Source organism: Seriola dumerili, unplaced genomic scaffold (genome assembly GCF_002260705.1).
Source record: "Seriola dumerili isolate Sdu_G_001 unplaced genomic scaffold, Sdu_1.0 BDQW01000478.1, whole genome shotgun sequence".
Lineage (NCBI taxonomy): Eukaryota > Metazoa > Chordata > Actinopteri > Carangiformes > Carangidae > Seriola > Seriola dumerili.
Window position 1 is genome coordinate 2,983,535 of NW_019174733.1, and position 12,912 is coordinate 2,996,446.

At 40.1% G+C, this 12,912-nt stretch overlaps 1 protein-coding gene across 3 annotated transcripts in view; it reads left to right on the top strand.

Annotated features, from left to right (window-relative positions):
• LOC111235273 (SH3 and PX domain-containing protein 2A-like) overlaps nucleotides 1-12,912 on the top strand; it is a 52,931-nt gene that overhangs the window by 18,403 nt on the left and 21,616 nt on the right. For all 3 annotated transcript variants that reach the window (XM_022763677.1, XM_022763678.1, XM_022763679.1), the window contains one exon: nucleotides 4,465-4,496. In XM_022763677.1, coding sequence (XP_022619398.1) covers nucleotides 4,465-4,496 — 32 coding nt within the window. The remainder of the gene's footprint in view (nucleotides 1-4,464; nucleotides 4,497-12,912) is intronic.

Here is a 12,912-nt window from a genome sequence, read left to right on the forward strand (position 1 = left end):
GTGACAGAACTAAAGAGAGAATGATTCAGACTGAGGTTAGATGCCAAAACGTGTCTTTCTAAAGCAAAGCAGTCCATTGCTAATATGAGAAGTGGGCAAGGAGACGTGACAGTCATGGTAATATTAGAGGGGATAAGATTTCAGTCTGCAGTAGGTGATGTTGCACTGTTGAGAGCAACAGAGGATAATACTGGGCACAGACCTGCATAAAGACCCCGAGGCAGCTGTTGGAGTGAGAGAATCAACTGCTGAACCGAATGACCTGCTGTGCTGAAATATGCTCGTAAAAACTTTAGAATCTGAAAAACCTCTCATTAAATTAGTAAACCATGGTGATGATGATTTGTATCTGATCTATGTTTTTTATTTTCCTTAATTTCTGGATTATATTTGAACTCCAAATTCACTCAGACAAAGGCATTATGATTTCAGGTCAAATCTGTGCACAACTCAGATGGCAGGTCAGGACTGGCTGCGAATTGTTGTTGGACAAAAACAGGAAATTGATAAATGCGACAAGCTCCCTTAAATCACTCCTGCGTACCACAGAAGAACGAATCTGTTCGTACAAGTGGGTCTTGCATGATGCCCGTTGAGTCCACCTTTCTCACTGATGGTGGGACACATGGTCCTGATGAATGTCTGCTTTACAAGCAGCATTTCTTCTTCACCATAGTGATGGATAAAAGAATATAAATTCTCGGAGGTGCTTACTTTTAGATGCCTTTATATCACATTACTGGATTCCTTGTTAATGGCACCACACCCTGTAGACTTGTTGATGAATGGGAATCAGCCATGTGACTTTATTCTCAGCTGAATTAAGCAGACAAGAATTTAAACAAGATTGAAATGCTGACATGAAGGAGCCAAGACACGAAAGGCTCTGCAACTAAGGAAAAACAAAAACATCATCAGTAACGAAAAGAAGTCTCACACTTCTGTAGCTTTCATGCTGTTGGTACAAAACCTTTGGTCAAACACATTGTTCCAGATGTGCATACATCTACCCCGGACCCCTTGCACATGCATGTGCGCAGATGGCACACATGATTTTGTGACTTTTGAAGATATTGCACTGACTTGGTTTAGTTTACTGTGGCCTTGATTATAACTGCTACGTGCCCTAAAACCAATGGTAACCCTTAACCCTACAATTTAATGATTTATCGTGTGGGAACCTGATTTTTGTCCCCAAATGGGGAGTGAGCCCGACTCACTGTTTACGTGTAAACACAACGTGATAAATACATCTACACATTTATGCATTTTAAATGTATGAGAGACAATAGAGATGTATCAAAGTCTTTTCTTCACAGCCTAAAGCTTAATTTTACATCAGTGTTTCACCACAAGGGAAGTTATTAAATTATTTGTGGTTGATACATGGTCAGACTAACATAGTTTTCCCCTGACATCACTGTGTAGTCATGACCAAACTTTGCTGGAGATTTGGACCAGTATGCATGAGTTTACTGTGCGTTTTGGTGAGAATTTGAATGAGCAGTGTCATTACCTTTCTTTAAGGATACTCACACATAGACCTCCTGCTGCAGGCTCTCTGCATACAAACCAGACCTCTGCTCTGTCATAATGATTTCCTGTTAAGTAACGTCGACCCACTGACCCCCCGAGCTGGAGGTTACTCCTGCAGAGGTTAATCTGAGGTCAGGCAGTAGACTCTGTGCAATGTATACATGTAGCAGGGCAGACACTTCAGTCCTCTGGCTTGGCTGAGAAATGTGAGCAAAGGACTAATATCTCACACATTCCTCTTCTAATAGGCCCACCTACAAAGAGTGAGGAGCAGTTATGTGTTAACAGATGGTTATTCTCAGCTCGATCTTAGGATGCTCTCTCACGGGCTTGGATTTTTAATGATGTGTTCAGTCTATGCAGTCTATGCACATGTGTACGTGCATGTACCGTATTTGCATCTCCTGGCATGGGCGTGTACCTCATGAGAACTGTAAAGACTAATCTTGTAATTTCTGTGACTCTCTGTTGTAAACTAAACGTTAGAATTTACCCCAAAAAACACAATTCTGTAACAATTAACAGTGTTTGGACGCATTTTTGCTCTCCTATTAGATTTTACTGTTGGATGGAGGAAAGCGCACGGAGCTCAGTTGTGTGCTCAGTCTCCTCCTGGGAAGAATATTATTCCAGCTCTGTGATACGGGTCATCAGCTTGCAGGGCAGGTCAAGCATCTACTTTATCCCCATCATTTCTCCCCAACTCTCTATAGTGCTTCCCTCAGTTTCATCTCCGCCCCACCAGACTTCTGGAAAGATAAACACATAATTCATCATATAATACTTCAGAAATGTTTAACATCTATGACGATGAATTCATCTCTTGATGTAAACTACCTGAAAACGTTGGTGTAAACATGCTGTAACTTATCTGCAAGTTTATGCTACATTACCTAAAGAAATGTTTCCACAGCTCACCTTCTCGCTCGCTTTTCCATCCTCAAAAGAATCTGTGAACTATTCCCACTGCATATGATGTGCGTGCTGTTTTGATTTGAATACCTATAACATTTTCTCTCTTAAGTCGTGAGTTCAAAGTTGTCTCAAGTGATGTACATCATCTACTTAGATTATGCTTCTTTTTTAATAAACTGCAACCCTATTTATGTTGGCTCGGCATAAATGTTTAACATTGTTTTGTTTTCTGCCCATCATATCATATAGAAACTTATGAAATTCATATCTCAGCCGGTTTGCAATTGTTTTTCCACAGTATGAACGTTGCTTGAAGATCCAATATAAACATTGTTTTTACTGTGTCATCTGATTTAATAGTGTATTCACGGTTGAATTTGTTGTTTTACATCAAAGTTCGTATATAATTTATGTTTTTAATGAAGCCGCACTGAGCTGTAAGCTATTATGTTTTTGATTGGAAATGTCTCATAACTGATCTGTCTCATATTTGTTGCTGCATCTGGAAACGGAGAAACTTTGTGCCAAAAATGACTTTATCTTAAGTAACAGAGGGATACAGTTATTGGTAAAAACTGTTTTCATTAAGAAAGAAGTGTTGCTTAACTTGAACGAGGGTAAACTTTTTTATGGTGCTCACCAGACACTAACATACCGTACCCTTATTTTATATTTGTTATTGTCCTCTAAAAGCAAAACCAGAGACAGCTTCTTTGTACTACTTCTTTGTAAATCAACTCCAGAAATAGTTAAGATTGTTCTTTTTTTTTCTTTTTTTTTGTTAACTGGAATCAATAAAACACAAGAGTTGATGAACAGGCTGTAGCCTGGCAAATGTTGGACAAGGTTTATCCAAACATGTACTCATATCCATAACTGGCCATGGCTCCAGTCCTGCTGCTGGCCCCTCCGGAGAGCCAGGTGTCTGTTCCCATCTGCATCAAACCTTAGCTTCTCCTCAGTGTGCGCTTTCTGCAGCTCAGTTAACTAAACGACCACAAGCGGTCACCCAGCGCTTCCTAAAATGTGCACCAAGCGACAAATTACATATACACAGACAGAGACTTAGACATACTGGTCTGTTTGAAATGTTTATGCATTTCCCTTTACATCACAACTTATTTTCAACTGGATTAAGTAATTATGTGAAGTATCATCGTTTATGTACGTGCATTACACTACATGAAGCATGCGAACTCAAATTGACCTGACAGCACTTGGATGAATGTTTTATGAATTTAAATGTATTCGTGCTGTGTTCATTGTTTGTTTTGTTTGTTTCTAAATGACAAATTTCTGTCAAACTGAAATATTATTGCTGTGGCTGAGCAGCAGTGCAAGTCTGCTCCATTTAAAACAAACAAACTTTATTTTAGTTGTATATATAAGGAATATACTGTATATATTTCCTCTTATTTCATATTAAGGTCAGTGTTTTTTTTTTAGCAGCAGTGTAAGCACACAGACATGTACAGTAAATGTGCACATAGTGATGAGCGTCAGAACACAGAGCGGGTTCATTGACACGAGCGCCCATCCATTCAGTGTTTTGTTGCAGTCTAGGCTTTGGAACTGAAAGACGCTTTCACATCTAAACATGAATGGGACTTATCAAGGGGATATGATACTGTTGTCAAGTAAATAAATGCTGTTCTGTTAAACAGAGGCAGCTGCAACGCCCGTATATACACCATGTCTACCACTGCAGTATATTTTCTAAAAAGATCTGATGATTTGCTTTGTTACTGTCCTTGACACACTTACTGTGGTCCTCCACACACCCGTACAGTATGTGTCCCACCCTGTCTCCCTCCCTCTGGTAGTGGGTCAAGTTCTGCATGCATTCTCAGCAAGGGTTTGGCTGGTACTTGTGTGCCAACTGCATTTGGATAGTCCCAGGCAGAGCTTCAGCTTTAACTGGTTACTGGATTGATCAAATTGTATTAATGCTCTGACCTCTCTTACTGTCACACTCATACTGACCATGCTTCTCTGGTGTTGCTTCCTTTCCAGAGACTGTGGAGGCTCTGGCAAACGTAAATCAGGTAAGGATCTGAAATCTTTTTACCTTGGCCAGTAGAGTCTGTGACAGTCACTCTATGCACCATCCATGTGTATTGTTGCTTTATTGCATTTACATTGTGACTTTGAGGTCTCTCTCTCTGAAGACTACAAGTTTGAAAATTAAAAAAATCTTGCGGTGTGGAGTTGACCTCACTTCTGTAGCCTGCTCACCACCTTTTCTTGAGGCTAGCAGCTCGGGGCTACAGCCTGTACTTGCATAACACACCCCAATGTATAACAGAACTGTTGGTGATCACGTTGCATTGTGGGTAATGTAGGCACCAGGTTTTGAAGAAGAGTGTTTGGAGTACATTTGCAAGGATTAGTCGAACAACTCTTTGACAGTTGGCAACTATTTTGATAATCAGTTAATAATTTCAGTTTTTTTTTTTAAGCAAAGGTGCCAAATATTCTCCGACTCCACCTTCACGAAGATTTGCTGCTTTTCTTTGTCACATGTGACTGTAAATTGAATATCTTTTGGAATATTGTTCAGACAACACAAGCAATTTGAAGATGTCACCACGGGCTCCAACAGCACTTAACAGTTAGTCGATTAAATGAGAACAGAATTTTCAGAATTATCAATGATGAAAATAAATAAAAAAGACACCTCTGGTTCTGCTGCACTGATTTTGATCTTTTTTTTTTTTAAACTGTCCATCCTGACCCCCAGCAATGTTAAAGGAGTGTGACGCTGAATCGGTGGAGTACTTGCCCTTGGCAACGTAACACTTTTCTATAATGATGAAATGGTTAAGAAACATGGTGTTAGGTGAGAGAGACCACCTGTTTGTGTCTCTGTGCTCCGTATTTACACTGCCAGGGTTGGCTGACGGATTTATGTTTTGTGTGTGTGTATGTGTGTAAGTGAGTGCAAGGAAGACAGAAAGCCTGAGTGACTCAGCTGAGCATGGGGATACAGGCGTAGGAGGCAGCAGGAAAAGTATGAGAGGAGTTTAGTGAACAGCTGTGCAAGTGTTGTGTGTGTATGTGTGTGTGTGTGTGTGTGTGTGTGTGCACACACTTGCATGCATGCAGTCTCAGAATACCCACGTGCATTACTAAATTACATGTTAGTCCTGCAATCAGATGCAAAGTTGCTGTGACCATCCGTCCTGCAATCTGCCACAGTTACGTATGACATAGCTGGGCAATGAACGTCTTAGTAAATGAGCTGTAAGTTAATAAGTTAATTTTCTGCGGGCTATCCACTCTGAGGAAAAGCTGTGCCAGAGTTGCCACCAAACGAAATAAGACCCCAACCTAATTTCGTTATGTGTTCCATGGTATTGAGGCTTTACGTAACAGGGAATTCCAGCTAGATTGTGAAATGGAAAAATTGTCTTATTTCAGCTGTGTGTGTGTGTGTGTGTGTGTGTGTGTGTGTGTGTGTGTGTGTGTGTGTTTGTGTGTGTGCATGTGGAGTAGCCTACATTCAGTCTGTGCAAGATATTAGATTGGTTTCCAGTTATATTCATATCGGCTGCCTGGAAAGTTCGTCATATAGTGGCTGTTGTTTGCATGCACAGTTTCAGCTGTTTTATTCTGAAGGGTTTGGTTTGATATTAAATATGTTATCGGCTCTGAAGCTGTTAAGATGTACATGTATATATGCTTTCAACAAATAATTGGATGGGATCAAGTCTACCAGTGAAAGCAATCATAACACACTTTATAGCTGGTGCTCATGATAATTAACTATTCAGAGTCAACGCGGGGCACATACTGAACAGGCCCTCCATACTTGATCTCTAAACCTTCACCATAGTCCCCATGCTGGACATTAGCGGTTAACGCAGCTGAAAGATTGATCTTTCTCTTTTAAAGCAGGACAGCAGATAAAGTGCAGTGAGTCTGTGGTGAATTTGTGCTGTAGCTGCAGCTTATGGTTTCCATAATTACATGGTGCAGGTCTCCCATAAGAGTTTACTGAGCCCCTGCCCTAAACAGGAGAATGTTGCCTTTCACCGCAAAACTGCATGCAGTTAGCGGTTGGAGTAGGAACTCGGTTTACCTGGCAAGCAGAAGAAATCAGAGGAACATCTTAGGTTTACACACTCGCAGATGATCGCTCACAGTTGGTTTCATTATCATCTTTGTCTTCATGATGATTTCATCATTGTTTTCATTTGCATCATGATTGTTTTTGCTTCTTACTCTCATTATGACTCTTCAGTGTCCTTAATGCACTTCATTGGTGATTTGTCTTTGTTTGTACTGATATTAGATGATGGAGACAAGTGAAAAGAAGTTTCTTAAAAGGGAGCAGTATTATATACTAGGGGATTTCATCTCTCAAGTGTATTCAGTGAGATTCTGGCCCATTTATTTTCTATGACTCCCGCTTCAAGAGCTCCTCAGTATGAGATTGAATCAGTCTACATTATTGACATAGCATCATAGCCAGGCTACTATCTACGTAAGGTTCAAGGAAAGACACATTATCTTCAGTCTAACATAATGGAGTTGTCAGGAGTGCTGCTTGTCAGCATAAATCACTGTCAGATAACTGACTGATGCTTTCATCAGCCAAACCCTGAAGGACTCATGTTTTGACAAGATACTATGGTGATGAAATACTTCATAATTATTTTAATACTTTATCTATACGCGGGAGAGAAAGACAAAGGGAACTGTCTCATCGGTAAAGGGAAACAATCTGAGTATTTAAATTAGCTCTGATTTTAGGATGAGCTGCATTTCAGGATGTTGAGATTCAGGGACTTCATATCAGCCTCAAAGCATTAGTGATAATCTGTATTCAAAAAGAAAAGTGAGATGAGCAGAAGACAGTTAGAAAGTGAGTAGGAGAGTAAAAGAAACGGAGCGCTCGGGGGTGTAGTGCATGTGAAAAGCAGCTGGAGAGGAGAGGAGGTTTACGTGGCAAGTGGAAACCATTTCAGTGTTGCACACGGACTGAGGGAGTGTGTTTATATGTGCAGACCTGCTGTCTTTATTTGAGCTGCAGGTCTCTGGGGGCCTGTAGGGTGTGCAAGTGTGCATGAGGTTGTGTCTATGTGGGTGTTTACCATACTGTATGTGGGTATGCACGTGTGTGTGTGTGTGTGTGTGTGTGTGTGTGTGTGTGTGTGTGTGTGTGTGTGTGTGTGTGTGTGTGCATGCTTGTTGGGAGGAGAAGAGTTAATCTGTTCATGAGTTAGATGGTGGGCGGGTCCGGAGGTTTGTGTGTTTGTTTGTATTTGCAGATGGATAAGATTTTAAACTGGCATAGGAAATCATTAAGGCAAATGAGCCTGTCCAAATCACTTTAACAACCGCACACTGTTTCAGCAGCGTATTTCTCAATGAACAGCTATTGAATACTGGGCTTCAGCAGATTCACCCCTTTCTAGACTCATGCACAATGAGCCTCACAGTACCTGAAAGATCAATTATGTGGGTTAAAACCAGGTTTAAATCACATGTTGCATTTTTTTTGCTGACATTTACACATTAAAAGTGATAAATATTGCTGTTCATTTCATGGATGCAGCTTTGACATAATACAATATAACAGTGTAGAGTTTGTATTTCTTTTTAAAATTACCACTTAACTTTGGCAGGGTTGAATCCCCCCCCACCCCCTCTGCTGCATTAGAGCAGATCTAATACAGGCTGCTCTGTTTCTGATAAGTGGCCATTTTTCAAAGTGGACTCACACCCTAGAGGCAGCACTTAAGCTTCATGCTCACAACTCCACGTTCAAGCCAGAAAATGTTCTCTAATGAATGAGGTCACGAATATATATTTTTTTCAATTTAGTGTTTTGTAATTTTGCATAGGGTGTCAGTAAAGTCATGTTCTTTGATGCACTTTTCCTTCACATGCTAGTTGTCAAGTGTTGGAGATGTCAGGGTTTGTACTGGAGAGGGTGATGAAAAGATGGGTTGGTTTGATTTCCCTCAATAAGTTAGCAGTTTGCATCTGATCCCACACTTTTTTGGAAAGCCCCTGCGTCATCAACATCCAGTGCAATGCTAACTACTGAAGCCAAAGGTACCCTGTGGAGTTTCTTACCTTCTTACACGCAGGTTACATGATGCACAGTCCTGCAGTGGTTTAATGTATTCCACTGTTGTTGGTGATGATAATGTTCCAACAAATGTAGCAATGCACCAGCAAAGACAAGAAGGGAGACTGCAGCAAACATGGATGTAAACAATGTAGATTGCCTATTCTTCCAAACATTGGTGATGCTCTTGTTTTACAACGAGGAGGCACACAATGCACTTTAGTGAGAAACAGTGAGAGTCACTTGTTTACAAAGAAACTCCACAGAGTACCTTAACATACTTGAAAAAAAATGGACCTAAAATGCTGAAACGATCAGCAGATCAAGTGAAGATAATGGAACAGTTTTTAACAGCTTTTTGAAGGCTGTGTTACTGTAAGATGATTTTGGGGAAGGTTTTTGCACTATTTGTTTGTGGTCTGCCCCTTCTCCCTCAGGGCCACATACTGATTCAATGACATGAGTACATCTGTACTACATTGAACAGCAGTCCTGTGTCCCTTTCTAATCCAACTGCACATCTGCTGCTGATGAGCCAAACAAAGGCATTGCACATTGCCAAATTTTACTCCTCTCAACCCAGTTCTGCTCTCATAAAGTCACCCCAGGGTTCAAAATATGGCACTAAGACACAGAGGCCAGTGCCAACTATGCTATCAACCAAAGAAGCTTGATCCTGAAAAGTCTCTCACGAAGAAAAATTCCCATCCCTTGGTATAAATGGGTAGACTACACTCCCTGGTTTCCTCCTCTTGGTGATGAATTATTGCAAAGTTCCCAACTGTCATCATCTTTGGATGGAGCCGATGATGGGTGAGTGGGGGTGGGGTTGGGGGTTGGATGGAGTTAGGACGCCTGGGAGTGCAAGGGTGGGAGCAGGAAGCACATGTATAAATCAGAGTGAGGAGAGATATAAACACAGAGAGTTGCTAATAGGGCTATCTGATGGCAGGATAGAAAAAAATACTTTCCCTTTTAAATCTCATAAATACTTTAGATCTAGATTGTGCATACACATAATATCATGCACATATAAACACAGATGTTAGCTCATGCATACACTGTCTCTATCTCTGCACCATGTCTGTTACTTTAAGCTATTTCAAACATTTAGCTATGACTTTTAGCTAATGATTTCAACACATTTAGCCATTACATACTAACAATTTTAACTAGCCTATCTAGCCATTAGCCATTTCAGCCTTAGCAATTGCTTTTAGCTATTTGAACCATACCATTACCTCACTATTTAAACAATTCATCCGTTTCTTTTTCTTCTAGCTATTTCAACCATTTATCCACCAGCTTTAAATAACTATTACAACCATTTAGCCATAACTTTTAGCAACATATTTCAGCCATTTAGCCATTATGTTTAGCTAACTGTTTCAACTTCTCTGCTCGCTTTCTAACAGTTGTCATGCGCTTCTTGTTTTAGCTGACCCTGTGTGTGGATATTTACTGTATTTGTTTTTAATGAAATCGTAATTTCTATGTCTCCAAATTAGTTGAGCTCACAGTCTTTCCACATACCTCTTGGAGAAGTATCGCTGGTTGGAAATCACTGGTCTATAACTAGTCCATACCATGTGAAATCATCTTTTTCAGGGAATGACTGATTGAAGCACTGTAACTTTTTTTGGGCTGATTTATTTCATTGAAACCTTTGTTTGCACACAATAATTTATATATCTCATTTCAGCTCTCTTTACACATATCCCATTTGAAATTAGACCTATCCCAGCCAAGACTGTTTCACCTCATTTTTTCTCACACATGTTCTTGTTCTGGCTCTGTTTTCCTGCTGTTGCAAAACATTTCATTTCCTGAATGAGGCTGAAATATTAGCTTTTGTTTTTCAGGCCTATTGACTTTGCTGACAGAGTCTTTACTCACTCACCTCAGGTCTCAGATTTACTGTTCACTCACGGCAGTAGTTAATTGTGTGTTTTAGAAACATAATTTAACATAGATTATGATTTTATGAGATCATGATCTGTTGAGTTTTATGTCCATCTGTGTTGAAATTATATTGTTGGCAAGTGTGTGGTTCCTAGATATGGTACTTATTTTAAATTCGGTTCCTGGCAGCTCATTATTTTATTGCAAGTTCAAATTCAGCATTAAGAAAAGGCACAGAACAAATCCGCAGGGTTTCTGTTTGTTGTGGTTATTATACAGACAGTTAGTTGAATAGAGGGAAATGTACTGATCATGAAAAAGTAAAACTAATTTAAAATGCACATAGGACATGTACTGCATACTGATAATCTGTAAATCTAGATAAGCTAAGACCGTAGGTGATGGCTGGGAAGTTGATTTACACGCACTCATTTACGCACTTTGTCCCATACTTTAATCTCTGCAGCCTGTAAAATTTGTGATATCTGATGGCTTTAAAAACATACCGCGGCGTAAAACTTGCATAAAAGCAGTCATACTGTAAATAAAAGTGAAATTACTGACTCAAATAATTAATTGCAGATATGATTTTTATGTATTTTAGATTGGGAAACATTCTGTGACAGTAACAGCTAAACAATGTTTGAGTCAGTCATTTCATGTCGTTGTGGATCCCACATTATTAGTAATCAAAGTTAATTGATCTGCAAGTTAAAACAAACCACTCAACCACACATTTCAAATCATAATGTCAAAAGAAATATCACTGTTTGCTGTAACTGAAGTAATTGCTGTCATATTATACTTTGAAGAACAAGAAGGCAATACCCAGAATTTTAATATGCTCTTTCCAGTGTTTCTGCACCCAACTTTGTGGTTTGACAAAACATCTTGCAGAAATAACGTGAAGCTTCATAAACCATGGCCCAACCACAGTAATCCAGTGTCAGGCTCTTTGGCAGTCTTAGCATTTGAGATGCTAATGGTGCTGAGTTCATCTTCATAACTTATTATCTCCTTGACATTTCAAATTTACTTCCAGAATCGAATTCAAAATATTATCCTGATTTAGAGAAATGTTAATCTCTAGTCTGGAGGACTGTCGCCAGGTCTGCTCTTTGGAGAAATGGCAGATTAATCCAAGTTGTCTTAATCATTCTTTATCTAAGCCTCAGACCTTCCATCTCTTGGACTGACTTGTCCTTATTTTCCATCCTCAGGAGAAAGCTGACTTCCTCTTTCCAGAAGCAGATTTTACCACATGTTATAAATATTTGTTGATTATGTGAGTCACACTCACATATTTAATTTTTCTTCCGCAGTAACGGAGGGCCGTTAGTAAACCCAGTGTGGGAGCAATGTGACCATAAACAGACATTGTGATTCTTACTGTGTTTGTAGATGTCTGTCTGTTATTCAAACGCACCATAAAAGTACATTGTGTATCTGTTGTAGCAACATAATGAGGATAAACAGATATAATCTTAAGTGTTTGCAGACAGCAGCTTCCTTCTGGTAGGAGCTTTGAACTCAATGGTCAGCAGAAGTTCTTGTTAATGTGTGAACTGAATGTAAGCTGGAGTGGTGTCTGGATTCCAGCTGACGCTTGTTAGATCTGCTTTAGTTGATTCAGCTATGCTTGTTGTAAGGATTTGTCAAGACTAAGGCTGCAGCCGGGCTAAGTTAATGTTGCTTTACTCATGTGGAGGGAAAAAAATGTTGTGGATGTTTGAAAAGTATTGGCCAGTATATGTTCTCTGCACGTCTTTATAAAGGAAAACATATATTTCTGTCTTAAGAAGTCATTCTTGGAGTTAGTTGGAGTGATCTAAACTCTGGTCAAGTACTGGATGTGATCGAGTTATGATACAGGCACAAGCTGTGAAAAAAACTAAGTCACTGCTGGTGCTTATATGGTTAACTAAGCGAAGTAGAGAAAGGAAGATTTCCATTGGCTGGGCCACACGCTGTAGTCAGAGCTCTAGTGTTTCATGGAGACACAGGGCCATCCCTCTGAGCGCAGCTCCAGCCCCTTCATCTGGTTCTATTTAAGGCCTCTAGTGCCGACTCTTATGATTGGCGTACACAACCCCCTACTCTTCCTCCAGCTCCAGCCCTAACTGAGGAGAAGGAGGCTTTTTAGCAGATGGTTTATTTTCCAAGGGAAACCATTTCTTTCTCCCACTCTAGTGTCCTGTCCTCAGCTGGCTTTAGCTCACTTTTCTATCACTACTACAGCTCTTTCTGCTTTCTCTTTGCTGCTCCTCTTTCCACTGTGTTAATGTGTCTACTTGCATCTACTGACCCGGTCTCAGCTTTGGTGGACATTAAGGATGAGGCCCCTTCTGTAACACAGAATGGATTTTCTGCAGTTGACTGCTTAATTCTTCACCTTTTGGAGGGGGATTCTTTTCCTAGACTTTCAGCATCTCCATTGCCCTGGATGTTGGGCTGGAGGGGGATGCAGCTCTATGGCTAGA